The 16802-nt window shown below is 38.6% G+C and overlaps 1 protein-coding gene across 1 annotated transcript; it reads left to right on the top strand.

Annotated features, from left to right (window-relative positions):
• Positions 1 to 802: 802 nt before the first annotated feature.
• LOC144351986 (uncharacterized) lies at positions 803 to 13417 on the top strand. The gene is made up of 3 exons (XM_078009279.2): positions 803 to 934; positions 1084 to 1204; positions 12645 to 13417. Exons 2-3 carry the CDS (start codon positions 1121 to 1123, stop codon positions 13203 to 13205), a joined length of 645 nt encoding a protein of 214 aa, XP_077865405.1. The 5' UTR covers positions 803 to 934; positions 1084 to 1120; the 3' UTR covers positions 13206 to 13417.
• The last annotated feature ends 3385 nt before the right edge of the window (positions 13418 to 16802 follow it).

The raw sequence follows: 16802 nt of genomic DNA, 5'->3' as shown, positions 1-16802 counted from the left end.
TCGTATTTATTAAACCCGTGTGGTATTTTTTAAATATTCCTCGCCATAGCTCGCAACATATGAATAATGCTGTACTCGTTTGCAAAAAAAATGGATAAAACACGATCCCTCATTGAATATCACTTATTATGTTGTTTGCTTTGTTTTGTTTTTATTTCATACCAGTAATTCAGAATCACGCTCTTCTAAAACAATAAATCGAATATTTATTAAACAATATCCGGACAACTGGGACGTTAGAGTAGACAGAAATATTAATTTGGATGAAAAAGTGCCATTATTAATTATATGACTAGTGGGACGGAGGGAGGTTCACCGGATATACACAGATGATGATGATGATGATGATGATCAAATACACTGTTTCGTTTTGAATTATTATCTTACATGAATAAAATTTTTCATATTTAAAGTTTATACAAGTATATATTTTCAGATTAACAATTTTATTTTGGTTTTTAGTTATCCGGATATATGCGATTGTTATAATGTGTTGTATTTATAACTGTAGGGCTAGATCGCCTGATAATTATGCTTTTATATTTCACTTCAAGGTTTTGAATATTGAATATAATTAGATTAACAAATTGTAAGATGCTTTCATTGCTATTGGTAATATCATTTGGTTTTATCGTTGCCCTGGATACAAATAAAAAGTTTCCATGCTACTTCACGGGGACAATTGTAGCAATCTGAGTCTATCTGCAGTTTTTGTGAATCTACGTCATTTCCGGTGCAATCCTCATTTGTTCGAACTCCCACCGTGTGTATTTCACTGTCATTTCACGTATCTAGTGGGAGGATTCTTCACCGCATCAAACCAGTCGGCAATATAAGAGAGGGTTACCAAATAACGTGACATTTCTACAGATACTCGCACCTTGAACAGGTGATAAGCATATTTCCTAATTCGGATCAGTATTTGACCTCTTTGGTGAGTAATTTTCAATTGTTACTATTCGTGTTAACATAAAAACACAGATTACTTGTAACATTATTGTTGACGTGCAAACATGAAACATTCACTTGCTCGTGCTTTTTTTTTGCTCACGTGATTGCTACCGGTGTTCTACTTCCATATAGGTATCTTTGCACCGAGTCCGTGTATTACGCTGTCAAGATGAGAACCCAGCTTCTCGTTGAGATCACAGTCATTATAACTGTTGCCAGTATTTGTAATTTGACTTCTTCTTTGTCATCGCAGGTAAGAACTTTCATACACTGATATATAAATGAGATAAATGATTTTCTGATGTCCAATGGATTGAGCTTTTGGAAGCAAACTGAAACAAAACAAAACGTCAGTCACCCGGTAGTTACGGCGCATGATCCGCGAGGGTAACATGTCCGGATGTCGCTATTTGGGAATATTGCATTTTTGTTGTTACCATGTGTATTTTCATATTTGTAGTTAATTTTTCACATATTCTGTGATCTAGTGTACCATCACGTAACAGCCAAGGTACAATGACCGGTATGTTAAATGTAGCATACGATTGAAACAAAGTAACTCAGAACGACATTCTTAATTTTCATTTGAAAACGAAACATTTGTATTTTCAGAAAAAAAATCTATAGAGCGTTAATAGTAATGTTGTAATCGACTATATTGAGCATTGTTTTCATTATTATATTGGCATGACAATAAAGCAAAAAATGAGTGAAATTAGTTATTTTTTCATTGATAATGATAATCTATTTTTGTATCACTTCTATCGATTTGTGACGATGTACTTTAGTGCAAGCCATGACGCATCTTAAAGTCTGTAAAAGACGAAATATGTCTTCTGTATAGTCCTATTCAGTGATCTAAGATTAAACGAATTACGTAAATTACACAGACAGAAGCAACAAGATTGCCAGGACAAGAACCACCAATAATAAACGGTTGATTTTTTTCTTTGAATAAAAACGTCTCCATAGAGACGAAATATTTTTCAATTGGGAAATGATGTTAGATTTATGTTTTTATTATTTACAAAGCTGCCTTCTGAATCCCGTTGTGGCTGCAGGTAGTTCACTTTTGTATACTTGCCAAAACTTTAAGTGTCATGCCCCGCATTTAACCCGTATTCAATCCATACTTTGTTCTAGAAGGCCTCAACTACTAAAGATTTAAATGTTTTTAGCATTGAATTAAAAGACGATGGTCGTCGCGCCACGCATGCGCGAGACATGGTTTCCATATTAACAAAGAAATCGACTTTCGTTGTTGCTCAAACGTACGCGTACGGATATTAGACACTATCAAGGTTTAGCTAGGTAATTTCTGTGATGATTAAAACGAGTCGGAGAACTTTGAAGAGTTGAAGTCGGTATTTAGTGTACGTCACACCCACGTTCAACTCACGCTCATGCTTGCCGCTGAGACAGTGCGCTGGGTGACGACAAATCACTGTTTATCGACTAAAATCTAGAACATGCGTGACAGGACGACCACCTTCATTCATTCTCGTCGCCACGCTTGACCGTATATTTTCTGTTTATTTATTGTAACGTTTGGCTTATTTATGAGAAAATAGCATAACTATCTATTTCCACAACAGGGCTTGGTCAATTTTGAAAATGAAACAAAAAATATTCAGGTTTATTTTGTGAATTCCGAAATTCGATAAAAATATGTCATTGTTTATAGTCATTTGTGCCAAACTATTCGCAAAATGGTTTTAAAAGTTTGGGTAAATAAAAAAGATCATCATGAAAATATGGATTTCGAGTTTGATATTTGAGAAACAGCACGTGTATGGGATTGTATTATTACACAAAATAATGTTCACTTTAAAATGGTTATCGCAGTGTTACATCACGAATGAATCATCAAAACGATCATCAACAAGCACGATTTATTGTCCATATGATTATATTTATCACATATCTCACAACAGGATAAACAGTATAATCTAACAACTCGTGTTACAGGCGCGTTCGAATGTTTTACGAACGTCATCCACATTTTGAATATGTGCGTGAAATATCATGGAACATTTCTTAGTTGAATGAGCAATGTAGCCAGTGGCGCATATTCTCGTCACTGAAAAAAAAAACAGTCGCGCCTGCATGAATATCGTAGCATGTTTTATAAGAAATTATAGTTTCGTGTATTCCACTAAAAGTAGCATTACCAAGAGAAACCCGCACATTCAGCACGGCAGAGCGTCGATCCTGCTCAGCCTGATAACACTCCACTCGTTTCGTGAGTCATTCGTTCCTCTTCACGAAATGGGAGGGAGGTAACCAGGGTAGCCCCGCTACTCTGTGACTATATTTCCTTCGTCCTTCCATGTAAAACGCAACAGTCGCCAAACTATGCGGCGTTGGAATTTCTCACCCGCTGCATGCGTCACAAGGGACACACATCAACCACGACGCCGCGCAAAGACTCCGTTGGTTCAACTAGTACCAATAGTTTTAACGTGATTTATATTGACCATTGCCGGGCGTCCCTATAGCAACGTTACAATTGTTCAAGGTAGCAACCAGGGAATCTTCGTAATCAATTTTGTTTTTATTGAAACTACCCATGTACATTACAAGATTAGTTTTAGGAGAGCACAGGTAAACGTGTTTTTAAAACATTGTTTGCTGAACGAATTATATTATGAAGAATGGAAACGGAACAGATTACAACGATATGATGAAAAACGGGTTGTGTGATGCGAAACGCGGGGCTGTGCGGTGGGAAACGGGTTGTATGTTGGGATATCACGTCAGTCCTGTGGTTAACACTCACTCCCAAATAACTATGTTCATATGTTCACATGCCTAATTATGCCTCAGACTGTTTTCCAGTATTTGTTTCAAATTCGGTGTTTTTCTTTTAACATTCATATTTTCATTTCTAAAACAAATTCAAACGTAATTTGGATTCCTTTTGTTATATAGCGAAAGCATTGTGCTGGAATACTGTGTGTTTCACCGCTGTGCAGGAGATTCCCCGTCGTGTAATCCGCTGCTTATACAATGTCTTTTATTTGTAGAAGGGGCATAACAAAGTAATGAATTGCCTCAAATCTAATCTTATAAGCAGTATAAGAGTATTACGAAATTATGTAGTCGCTAAATCTCATAGACACTGTATATATCTGTCTTATATCCGTGAATTCGGCTTGGGGACATGCTGTTATTAATTGCACTGAGATGTAATTCAAGATCCTGTGTATCGTCAATTTGTATGCATATTCTCACGTCTTTATTTACACAGATAATGTGAAGTTAATGATTTACAGAGATCACTGGATGGTGTGAAATTGTTGACTTATTGAGTTGCACAGTTTGAGACAACATTTCGAGTAATAATAGTTATCCGATTGCGGATAAATGTTCATATGTCACCGTGTCAAGTCTCTTTTATTAACAGCATGCTCACCAATTACCGCCATGCGTGGATTATCAGTTTATGTTACTGACTGGAAATACACTCTGACTGCATATTACATTTGAGGTGCCTCTCAGAACACATTGTGACATTTACAGTTAAGAAGGTCTTCAATAAATATTGTATGTCCTGTCTAGAAGCAAGTTTGGAAACATTGCATACGTTTCAATTATTGAGCATATTATAGTGATAGTCAAATAGGTGTAGCCTACAAGTCTGTGTCAGTAGATGCGGATAACGAATCCAGCTGACCAGCTGAGCTATGCATGGTCAAAGGTCATAGTTTGAGTAAAAGCAAACAACGTAGTGTTATGTAAAAAACGTTTATTTTACGTGTCATACTGAGGAGCTAGAAAAAGCTCCATGGTTGATCTGTGCTGGTACAGATATTTGATCTGCTCCACATTTTGTCACGCAGCGATGGCACGGATCATTGCTCTGTAACGTCTTATGTCACAATTTGGTGGTAGGGATTGATGATTTGTCTGCATTTCGTCACACTGTAGTAGTACAGTTTTTGGTTTGGTACAGATAGTTGATTTGTCACCTTTCTTTACACTCTGATGGTACGGATTGTTGGTCTGTTTCACCTTTCATTACACTCTGCAAGTACGGATTGTTGGTCTGTTTCACCTTTCATTACACTCTGGTGGTACGGATTGTTGGTCTGTTTCACTTTTCATTACACTCTGGTAGTACGGATTGTTGATTTGTCACCTTTCATTACACTCTGGTTGTACGGATCGTTGATCTGCCACCTTTCATTATACTCTGGTGGTACGGATTGTTGGTCAGTTTTACTTTTAATTACACTCTGGTGATACGGATTGTTGGTCTGCCACCTATCATTACACTCTGGTGGTACGGATCGTTGATCTGCCACCTTTAATTACACTCTGGTGGTACGAATTGTTGGTCTGCCACCTTTCATTACACTCTATTGGTACGGATTGTTGATCTGTTTCACCTTTCATTACACTCGGGTGATACGGATTGTTGGTCTGCCACCTTTCATTACACTCTGGTGATACGGATTGTTGGTCTGCCACCTTTCATTACACTTGGGTAGTACGGATTGTTGGTCTGTTTCACCTTACATTACACTCTGGTGATACGAATTGTTGGTCTGTTTCACCTTTCATTACACTCTGGTGATACGGATTGTTGGTCTACCACCTTTCATTACACTCTGGTGATACGGATTGTTGGTCAGTTTTACCTTTAATTACACTCTGGTGATACGGATTGCTGGTCTGCCACTTTTCATTACACTCTGGTGGTACGGATCGTTGATCTGCCACCTTTCATTACACTCTGGTGGTACGGATTGTTGATCTGTTTCACCTTTCATTACACTCGGGTGATACGGATTGTTGGTCTGTTTCACCTTTCATTACACTCTGGTGATACGGATTGTTGGTCTGTTTCACCTTTCATTACACTCTGGTGATACGGATTGTTGGTCTGCCACCTTTCATTACACGTGGGTGGTACGGATTGTTGGTCTGTCTCACCTTTCATTACACTTGGGTGGTACGGATTGTTGGTCTGCCACCTTTCACTACACTCTGGTGATACGGATTGTTGGTCTGTTTCACCTTTCATTACACTCTGGTGATACGGATTGTTGGTCAGCCACCTTTCATTACACTCTGGTGATACGGATTGTTGATCTGTTTCACCTTTCATTACACTCTGGTGATACGAATTGTTGATCTGTTTCACCTTTCATCACACTCTGGTGATACGGATTGTTGGTCAGCCACCTTTCATTACACTCTGGTGGTACGGATTGTTGGTCTGTTTCACCTTTCATTACACTCTGGTGATACGGATTGTTGATCTGTTTCACCTTTCATTACACTCTGGTGATACGGATTGTTGATCTGTTTCACCTTTCATTACACTCTGGTGATACGGATTGTTGATCTGTTTCACCTTTCATTACACTCTGGTGGTACGGATTGTTGGTCTGTTTCACCTCATATTACACTCTGGTGATACGGATTGTTGGTCTGCCACCTTTCATTACACTCTGGTGATACGGATTGTTGGTCTGTTTCACCTTTCATTACACTCTGGTGGTACGGATTGTTGGTCTGTTTCACCTTTCATTACACTCTGGTGATACGGATTGTTGATCTGTTTCACCTTTCATTACACTCGGGTGATACGGATTGTTGGTCTGTCTCACCTTTCATTACACTCGGGTGATACGGATTGTTGGTCTGTCTCACCTTTCATTACACTCGGGTGATACGGATTGTTGGTCAGTTTCACCTTTAATTACACTCTGGTGATACGGATTGTTGGTCTGCCACCTTTCATTACACTCTGGTGGTACGGATCGTTGATCTGCCACCTTTAATTACACTCTGGTGATACGGGTTGTTGGTCTGTTTCACCTTTCATTACACTCGGGTGATACGGATTGTTGGTCTGCCACCTTTCATTACACTCGGGTGATACGGATTGTTGGTCTGCCACCTTTCATTACACTCTGGTGATACGGATTGTTGGTCTGCCACCTTTCATTACACTTGGGTGGTACGGATTGTTGGTCTGTTTCACCTTACATTACACTCTGGTGATACGAATTGTTGGTCTGTTTCACCTTTCATTACACTCTGGTGATACGGATTGTTGGTCTACCACCTTTCATTACACTCTGGTGATACGGATTGTTGGTCAGTTTTACCTTTAATTACACTCTGGTGATACGGATTGTTGGTCTGCCACTTTTCATTACACTCTGGTGGTACGGATCGTTGATCTGCCACCTTTCATTACACTCTGGTGGTACGGATTGTTGATCTGTTTCACCTTTCATTACACTCGGGTGATACGGATTGTTGATCTGTTTCACTTTTCATTACACTCGGGTGATACGGATTGTTGGTCTGTTTCACCTTTCATTACACTCTGGTGATACGGATTGTTGGTCAGTTTCACCTTTAATTACACTCTGGTGATACGGATTGTTGGTCTGCCACCTTTCATTACACTCTGGTGGTACGGATCGTTGATCTGCCACCTTTAATTACACTCTGGTGATACGGGTTGTTGGTCTGTTTCACCTTTCATTACACTCTGGTGATACGGATTGTTGATCTGTTTCACCTTTCATTACACTCTGGTGGTACGGATTGTTTCACCTTTCATTACACTCTGGTGGTACGGATTGTTGGTCTGCCACCTTTCATTACACTCTGGTGATACGGATTGTTGGTCTGTTCCACCTTTCATTACACTCTGGTGGTACGGATTGTTGGTTTGTTTCACCTTTCATTACACTCTGGTGGTACGGATTGTTGGTCTGTTTCACCTTTCATTACACTCTGGTGGTACGGATTGTTGGTTTGTTTCATCTTTCATTACACTCTGGTGATACGGATTGTTGGTTTGTTTCACCTTTCATTACACTCTGGTGGTACGGATTGTTGGTCTGCCACCTTTCATTACACTCTGGTGGTACGGATTGTTGGTCTGTTTCACCTTTCATTACACTTTGGTGGTACGGATTGTTGGTCTGTTTCACCTTTCATTACACTTTGGTGGTACGGATTGTTGGTTTGTTTCACCTTTCATTACACTCTGGTGATACGGATTGTTGGTCTGCCACCTTTCATTACACTCTGGTGGTACGGATTGTTGTTCTGCCACCATTCATTACACTCTGGTGGTACGGATTGTTGGTCTGCCACCTTTCATTACACTCTGGTGATACGGATTGTTGGTCTATTTCACCTTTCATTACACTCGGGTGATACGGATTGTTGGTCTGTTTCACCTTTCATTACACTCTGGTGATACGGATTGTTGGTCTGTTCCACCTTTCATTACACTCTGCTGGTACGGATTGTTGGTCTGTTTCACCTTTCATTACACTCTGGTGATACGAATTGTTGGTCTGTTTCACCTTTCATTACACTCTGGTGATACGAATTGTTGGTCTGTTTCACCTTTCATTACACTCTGGTGATACGGATTGTTGGTCTGTTCCACCTTTCATTACACTCTGGTTGTACGGATTGTTGGTCTGTTTCACCTTTCATTACACTCTGGTGATACGGATTGTTGGTCTGCCACCTTTCATTACACTCTGGTGGTACGGATCTTTGGTCTGTTTCACCTTTCATTACACTCTGGTGGTACGGATTGTTGGTCTGTTTCACCTTTCATTACACTCTGGTGTTACGGATTGTTGGTCTGCCACCTTATATTACACTCTGGTGGTACGGATTGTTGGTCTGTTTCACCTTTCATCACACTCTGGTGATACGGATTGTTGGTCTGCCACCTTATATTACACTCTGGTGGTACGGATTGTTGGTCTGTTTCACCTTTCATTACACTCTGGTGGTACGGATTGATGGTCTGTTTCACCTTTCATTACACTCTGGTGGTACGGATTGTTGGTCTGTTTCACCTTTCATTACACTCTGGTGGTACGGATTGTTGGTCTGTTTCACCTTTCATTACACTCTTGTGGTACGGATTGTTGGTCTGTTTCACCTTTCATTACACTCTGGTGATACGGATTGTTGGTCTGCCACCTTTCATTACACTCTGGTGGTACGGATTGTTGGTCTGTTTCACCTTTCATTACACTCTGGTGATACGGATTGTTGGTCTGCCACCTTTCATTACACTCTGGTGATACGGATTGTTGGTCTGTTTCACCTTTCATTACACTCTGGTGGTACGGATTGTTGGTCTGTTTCACCTTTCATTACACTCTGGTGATACGGATTGTTGATCTGTTTCACCTTTCATTACACTCTGGTGGTACGGATTGTTGGTCTGTCTCACCTTTCATTACACTCGGGTGATACGGATTGTTGGTCTGTCTCACCTTTCATTATACTCGTGTGATACGGATTGTTGGTCTGTTTCACCTTTCATTACACTCTGGTGGTACGGATTGTTGGTCTGTTTCACCTTTCATTACACTCGGGTGATACGGATTGTTGGTCTGTTTCACCTTTCATTACACTCGGGTGATACGGATTGTTGGTCTGTCTCACCTTTCATTACACTCGGGTGATACGGATTGTTGGTCTGTTTCACCTTTCATTACACTCGGGTGATACGGATTGTTGGTCTGTTTCACCTTTCATTACACTCGGGTGATACGGATTGTTGGTGTGTTTCACCTTTCATTACACTCGGGTGATACGGATTGTTGGTCTGTCTCACCTTTCATTACACTCGGGTGATACGGATTGTTGGTCTGTTTCACCTTTCATTACACTCTGGTGGTACGGATTGTTGGTCTGTTTCACCTTTCATTACTCTCGGGTGATACGGATTGTTGGTCTGTTTCACCTTTCATTACACTCGGGTGATACGGATTGTTGGTCTGTCTCACCTTTCATTACACTCGGGTGATACGAATTGTTGGTCTGTTTCACCTTTCATTACACTCTGGTGGTACGGATTGTTGGTCTGTTTCACCTTTCATTACACTCTGGTGGTACGGATTGTTGATCTGTTTCACCTTTCATTACACTCTGGTGATACGGATTGTTGATCTGTTTCACCTTTCATTACACTCTGTTGATACGGATTGTTGGTCTGTTTCACCTTTCATTACACTCTGGTGGTACGGATTGTTGGTCTGTTTCACCTTTCATTACACTCTGGTGGTACGGATTGTTGGTCTATTTCACCTTTCATTACACTCTGGTGATACGGATCGTTGATCTGCCACCTTTCATTACACTCTGGTGGTTCGGATTGTTGGTCAGTTTCACCTTTAATTACACTCTGGTGATACGGATTGTTGGTCTGCCACCTTTCATTACACTCTGGTGGTACGGATCGTTGATCTGCCACCTTTAATTACACTCTGGTGGTACGAATTGTTGGTCTGCCACCTTTCATTACACTCTGGTGGTACGGATTGTTGATCTGTTTCACCTTTCATTACACTCGGGTGATACGGATTGTTGGTCTGCCACCTTTCATTACACTCTGGTGATACGGATTGTTGGTCTGCCACCTTTCATTACACTTGGGTGGTACGGATTGTTGGTCTGTTTCACCTTACATTACACACTGGTGATACGAATTGTTGGTCTGTTTCACCTTTCATTACACTCTGGTGATACGGTTTGTTGGTCTACCACCTTTCATTACACTCTGGTGATACGGATTGTTGGTCAGTTTTACCTTTAATTACACTCTGGTGATACGGATTGTTGGTCTGCCACTTTTCATTACACTGGTGGTACGGATCGTTGATCTGCCACCTTTCATAACACTCTGGTGGTACGGATCGTTGATCTGCCACCTTTCATTACATTCTGGTGGTACGGATTGTTGGTCTGTTCCATCTTTCATAACATTCTTGTGGTACGGATCGTTGATCTGCCACCTTTCATTACATTCTGTTGGTACGGATTGTTGGTCTGTTCCACCTTTCATAACACTCTGGTGGTACGGATCGTTGATCTGCCACCTTTCATTACATTCTGGTGGTACAAATTGTTGGTCTGTTCCACCTTTCATAATACTCTGGTGGTACGGATCGTTCATCTGCCACCTTTCATTACATTCTGGTGGTACGGATTGTTGGTCTGTTCCACCTTTCATAATACTCTGGTGGTACGGATCGTTCATCTGCCACCTTTCATTACATTCTGGTGGTATGGATTGTTGGTCTGTTCCACCTTTCATTACGCTCTGGTGGTACGGATCGTTCATCTGCCACCTTTCATTACACTCTGGTGGTACGGATCGTTGATCTGCCACCTTTCATTACACTCTGGTGGTATGGATTGTTGGTCTGTTTCACCTTTCATTACACTCTGGTGGTACGGATCGTTGATCTGCCACCTTTCATTACACTCTGGTGGTACGGATCGTTCATCTGCCACCTTTCATTACACTCTGGTGGTACGGATCGTTGATCTGCCACCATTCATTACACTCTGGTGGTACGGATTGTTGATCTGCCACCTTTCATTACACTCTGGTGGTACGGATCGTTGATCAGCCACCTTTCATTACACCCTGGTGGTACGAATCGTTGAACTGTTATGCGTTTCGCCACACTGTGATGGTAAGTATTGACATGCGTTTCGTCTCATTGTCGTAGTTCGCATTGTCGCTCTCACACGTTAATGCATTTCAAATGCAACTCATTCGCTGTTTTAAATTATATATTCTCACACCATATTATAAGTTTTTGAAAAATGTCCTAATAAGTGTCAAGATGTTCATTATTCGCACACCTTTCTTTTAAGCCAGTGACCACGAATATGCATTTCTGTATTTGCATAAATTCATGAGCAATATGAGAAGCGCTATGTTTCTTTCATTTCCAAGGTATGAAAGGCGTATAACAGAGAATTTGGGGCGGCGACATCTGATAATTTATAGTTGACATTTCTTGTATCGTGCAAGGGCGGTAAAGTTACAATATGGTAGTTTAAAAGTACAGATTATATGTCTTCCTAATGTTGTTGACAAATGCAATCCTGGCTCCAGGTTATTCAGTTGTTGGGTTTTGACATTTAAGTAAACGTTTCTCATATTGTGTTGCTTTGTACTAATGGGATCGAGAATAAATTAGAAAATCCACCCCCTGTACACAAATCAGCGTTTGAATTTGTTTGTATGAAACTAATAAAAGATAATGTGAAACATGCATACATGTTAGTATTGTTATAAATATGTTTTGGCAATAACTCAGTACCAGTTTTGTGCTTTTTGACCAATTTTCAATAATTCAAAATGGCCGCCAGTGTATGGTTGAAGAAATCATTAATTCATTGTTTCCATGGAAATCAGATATTAGCGATTATCATGAATGTAAAACCCTTTTAAATTTCACGCACTAATTACCTTTGTCCTACCATCCAATAACTGAAACCACTAACAAGTTACAACCTTGCAAAATTACCCCCACACTTGCATCGATTAAGACATTCCGAATATAGCGATTCACATTTATCATCTTATTGACTCAAAGATATGATTCGATATTTATATCTGCTATACACGTAGAAAAATGAAAAGTCCAATTATTCGTTAAATAGGATGAAAGGAAGAGCCAAATATCCATGGAAACTACGTGTTATATACCCATACTCGTCCTTTTTTGTATTCCAAGATATTTAGTTTGTGAACAATGTTTAATCCTTATTAACTGTGTTTTCAATTTTCATTTCAAATAGAATAAACTTAAAGATAAAACAATATTTATTATTTAACATAAGGTTTAATTGATTCTATTTATTTTTTCATGCATCTTTGAACACAGGAAACTACCATCGATGCTGACACATATCTAAGAAGAACTGAGCAGAATCTCAATATGTGTTTATCTTCCCGAAACCCTGTCCAGTCGCGTCTGTGTAAGAACTTACTCAACTTATTCCGCCAGCGTTCGTTATTACTGGATGATCAAAGTTCATTAGACGGTAGAAGGTTCAGTGAGAATGCGTACGAGGTGGATGATTGGGGAACGTTTCTTCGTAATCGACTAACAGCCAAGCTATTCAAACACCGACTAGTAAGTGGCAATCGAAGCGAATACGTATATATAGATGGTAGTGATTCGCGTGTTAAAGATGGCGATATGGATGAGGATGAGAATTCTGCTATTGACCATAAACCGTCTAATACATTAGAAGGTCAGCGCGCCTCGATCGTGAACATCTTACATGCACTGCAAATGAAGGGAGATGGTTTAGAAAAGCGCACTGGCACAATGCTCTTGAGACCCCGTGGTGAAGCTGGCACTAATCCAACATCAGCGGGTAGACGTATCTTCATCGGGTTCCCAATGTTTGATAATGTTCTGTATCGAAAAGGAAACTAATATATAAACTCAATTATAATCAATTATTGCCGGTATTGAATTTCTTATTCACGAGCGACAGTATAAGCGGAACAACTTCCAAGATCTACATACCACACGATGTGCGTTTCTATAATATATAATTTTAATGATAACATTTTACTATCTTTATTTGATAGACAACATTAATAAAACTAAAGTGTGCCTTTACACGCACTTATATTATTGACGTATTCAGCGTTGTAAGCTTGTTATTTGAGTAATATTTAGTAGTGTTTGTCTGTTCGATTTGGTGATTCTCTGACATATACGGAGTTTATCGGTGCCATTCAGCGATTCTCGGTCACGATTAAGAGAGTGTACGGTGGAATAAGGCGTATTCTTATCCGCATAAAACGTACTGATGACATCCTCGGTCTTGTTATATTTGTTATTTTCGACAAAAACATCATATATATATATTTCAGTATCAAAGAACTTTGATTAATGTATGTTTCAATAAATCAAAACCAATTTCGGTTCTATATGTATTGCTAATTGTATTGTACCGATGATTTGAGCGTTCATGGTAGTCCAACATTTCCACCAATCACCAACCATAGCCCTTTTGATGATTCGACAATTTAATTCATAAAGACACCCTTTCGTTTCAACGTAGTATTTACAGACTCCGCTGTTTTATAAATCTCCCAAACTTATACTTATACTTCAAAAAGTAGACATTTTATTTAATAATCAGAGACAAATTATTTGTAATTATTTGCATATACTATTGGATACGCGTTTTCAAATTGGTATACATTTTGTTAGTGTGAACTCTCAAAAAAACAATTAGACGTTCCGCATACATATAAGCAAAGCTCGGAATATTACTACACTCATTAATAAACAGTGCTAACTAATTTTAGATTTGATAAATATCTCAGATTAGTTATTATTCGACTATATCGAGGAATATCAACGTAGCATTATACCGTATCAGGGTAGGCTGTGGAATCAAATTACGTCCTATAAACGCACAACGCACCTGAAATGGCGCGGTTTCAAGTGGCACAATAATGAGTCCAATTTCTCAAGTTTCTAGTTTATTCCATTTGTATTGCATCTAGGAGAAGTGTGATATTACAGTTAAACACGGTCTCATACTCACATCAAACATGACACACCACGCAATGAATGACATTGTAAATCACGACGGCGTATCGAAAGGGAATTCGAAAGTAATTTATGCCTCATCCATGATAAAAACAACACTTGCTACGATCTTTCGCTCGGTTTTTTTTTTGTTGAATGGGAGGGGGTTATTAAGAAGTACTACTTGTTCATACGAAATGGTATTAATTCCTGCATACGCGTTCACTCTTTGTTTGTTTTGTTTTTCATTTCATTATCAGGGTAATAATTCGTGTTTTGATTTTAGGTCACAATGTGTCATCTTTATTATTCGGTCTCAAATAAAGTAATTATATGTTTATAGTCAACAATATTTCATTATATTCAGATAAATTAATAAACTCGGGATGTTGAAACCCCTGATATTCAGTCACCACTACCTCTCTGGAATTAAAAATTCATCGATAACACGTTCTTATGCACATGCTACACAGACGACATGTAATCAGTGAGCATATACAATACCAGTATATTTACAAATTTACTTTTTGTCCTGTATACAGGAAACAAAAAGGGACCAATTAGAAAACGACATCATCTAATTGTCAATGCATTTATTTGTCGTTGTTTGTTTTCAAATCTATGACGTAACTTGGATTTGTGGTACAACATCTTTGTCAAAGTTGATTGAGATTTCAGTTAGACTTTCACCTTGAACCGATGTTGTTAATATAAGTTTAAGAATGAGCATTTGTGATCTGAACTGCAAATACACATTTTCACTCTGATTAGCAAAAATGTCAGTTATAAAATCATATATATATAGATATATTGAATATATAGCAAAACGATAATTAACGTCGATGGCTTAGTGGGTTGACTGCTTGGTCTTGCGTTCACGATTTGTTTGCTTCGTTTTGCATGTGTTATATATATGTATGATTGGAGTGAATGATTTGCGTTTTCAATTGTCACAAAAACTCAAATATCAGTTTCTAAAAAAGTAGTATTTTAGTACAATCCAACAAATTACTGAGATAGTCAAAGCTAGACCACATGACAATACAGCCATCTAATTTCATTCATATTTAATTGTGGTATGAATTGAGGACTCACTGACAACTGATACGATATCTTAACAAAAGATTCACAACTAATTCATGTTTCGCGCTGTTAACGTGCCATGTCTCACACATTGACAAATTCTAGTATTTAGTTATGTTTTAGAGAGAGAGAGAGAGAGAGAGAGAGAGAGAGAGAGATGTCTTTGCCCCCCATACAGTGCTTTATTCCCTCCTTCCATCGCGTTCACTTTTGTAATAGTGAAAGTTATTGAATAGAAAAAAACAACTTTCATAGATCTTTCATTCCAAATGATATCTTGGTGTCTATTTGCATCTACGGTTTATTGGAGACGTACTTCGTCGTCGTTACATGACACGGCAACAAAGCGCAAGGTTTACTTCAAACACATTTAAAGGTCAATACGCAACATATTCAACATGTGCTGTTATTCATAAAATCAAGAATATATTTTCGAAATTACTTTTTTTTTTGTCGTTAATTGTTAAATTGGAATAGATAGCTGCAATGTGGTATGCTTGGAACAAATTGACTTTGAGTTGAATCAACAACACTGAGTGTGTAGTATAGGGAACTAAAATGATATTCAAACTGAACGAAGTATGCTCAATCAGAATAATACGAAATCGTAAATAACAATAAAACATTGTCCATCATCCCCTAATATATAGTGCAATTGTAATTTGAAATGCGCCCAAATGAATAGACAGAATAAGTGAGTGAATAATTGAATCAATCAATCAATCAATCAATCAGCGAAGGAATGAATAAATAGACGATGTCAAATTGGATAGTGTTTAACTGCCACACAATCATAAATTACCGAGCCACTTATGAAATATACACAGGGCCTACCAATAAATCATTGTTAGTTATTTATTAAATATTAACCACCACGTGTAATAAAACAAATTATTATTATGTTAGATATTCAATAAATCAGATACTCGAAAATAACACATTTAGATATTACACATGTATTTAAATCGATCTTGCCAATTTTCCATATTATTGCTTGTGGTTAATATCGTGTTAAACGTCCGATAATCTTATTCAGCTGCTTTATCTTACAATTTACATACGTCGATGTAATCACTCGTCTTCGTGACAAAAATGGTATGCGTTTTTCTTGCTCCCCCGTCCCTATGAAATCCGGTGTCACAACAAAGCAACGTCGTCACAATGCCCACCAGGGGAAGTGAATATTTTGTCTGTGATTATATTAGATCGACTAGAACTGTATTGATTAATTGTATATAATCAGCGAGCATGGCGCGTAATTGGATCTAGTTACGCACGGAAACATACTGATTTGACGAATAGTCCAAGGCTACGTTTAGTTTAAATATGCTGTATTGTTAGGTACCAGAATTAATAGCTTACATACGAAATGGATAACAACTTATAATCACGTGACTAGGT

This window comes from Saccoglossus kowalevskii, chromosome 15 (genome assembly GCF_978046115.1).
Source record: "Saccoglossus kowalevskii chromosome 15, keSacKowa6.1, whole genome shotgun sequence".
Taxonomy (NCBI): domain Eukaryota; kingdom Metazoa; phylum Hemichordata; class Enteropneusta; family Harrimaniidae; genus Saccoglossus; species Saccoglossus kowalevskii.
The sequence above is the reverse complement of the archived record's forward strand: the minus strand, read 5'-3'. Positions and strand labels throughout refer to the sequence as shown.

What these genes read in the sequence shown, in the direction of transcription:
- LOC144351986 (XM_078009279.2), top strand. Translation starts at nt 1,121, where the DNA reads ATGAGAACCCAGCTTCTCGTTGAGATCACAGTCATTATAACTGTTGCC. An exon ending in CTTCTTCTTTGTCATCGCAG is followed by an intron (nt 1,205 to 12,644) that starts GTAAGAACTTTC and finishes CTTTGAACACAG; the next exon opens with GAAACTACCATCGATGCTGA.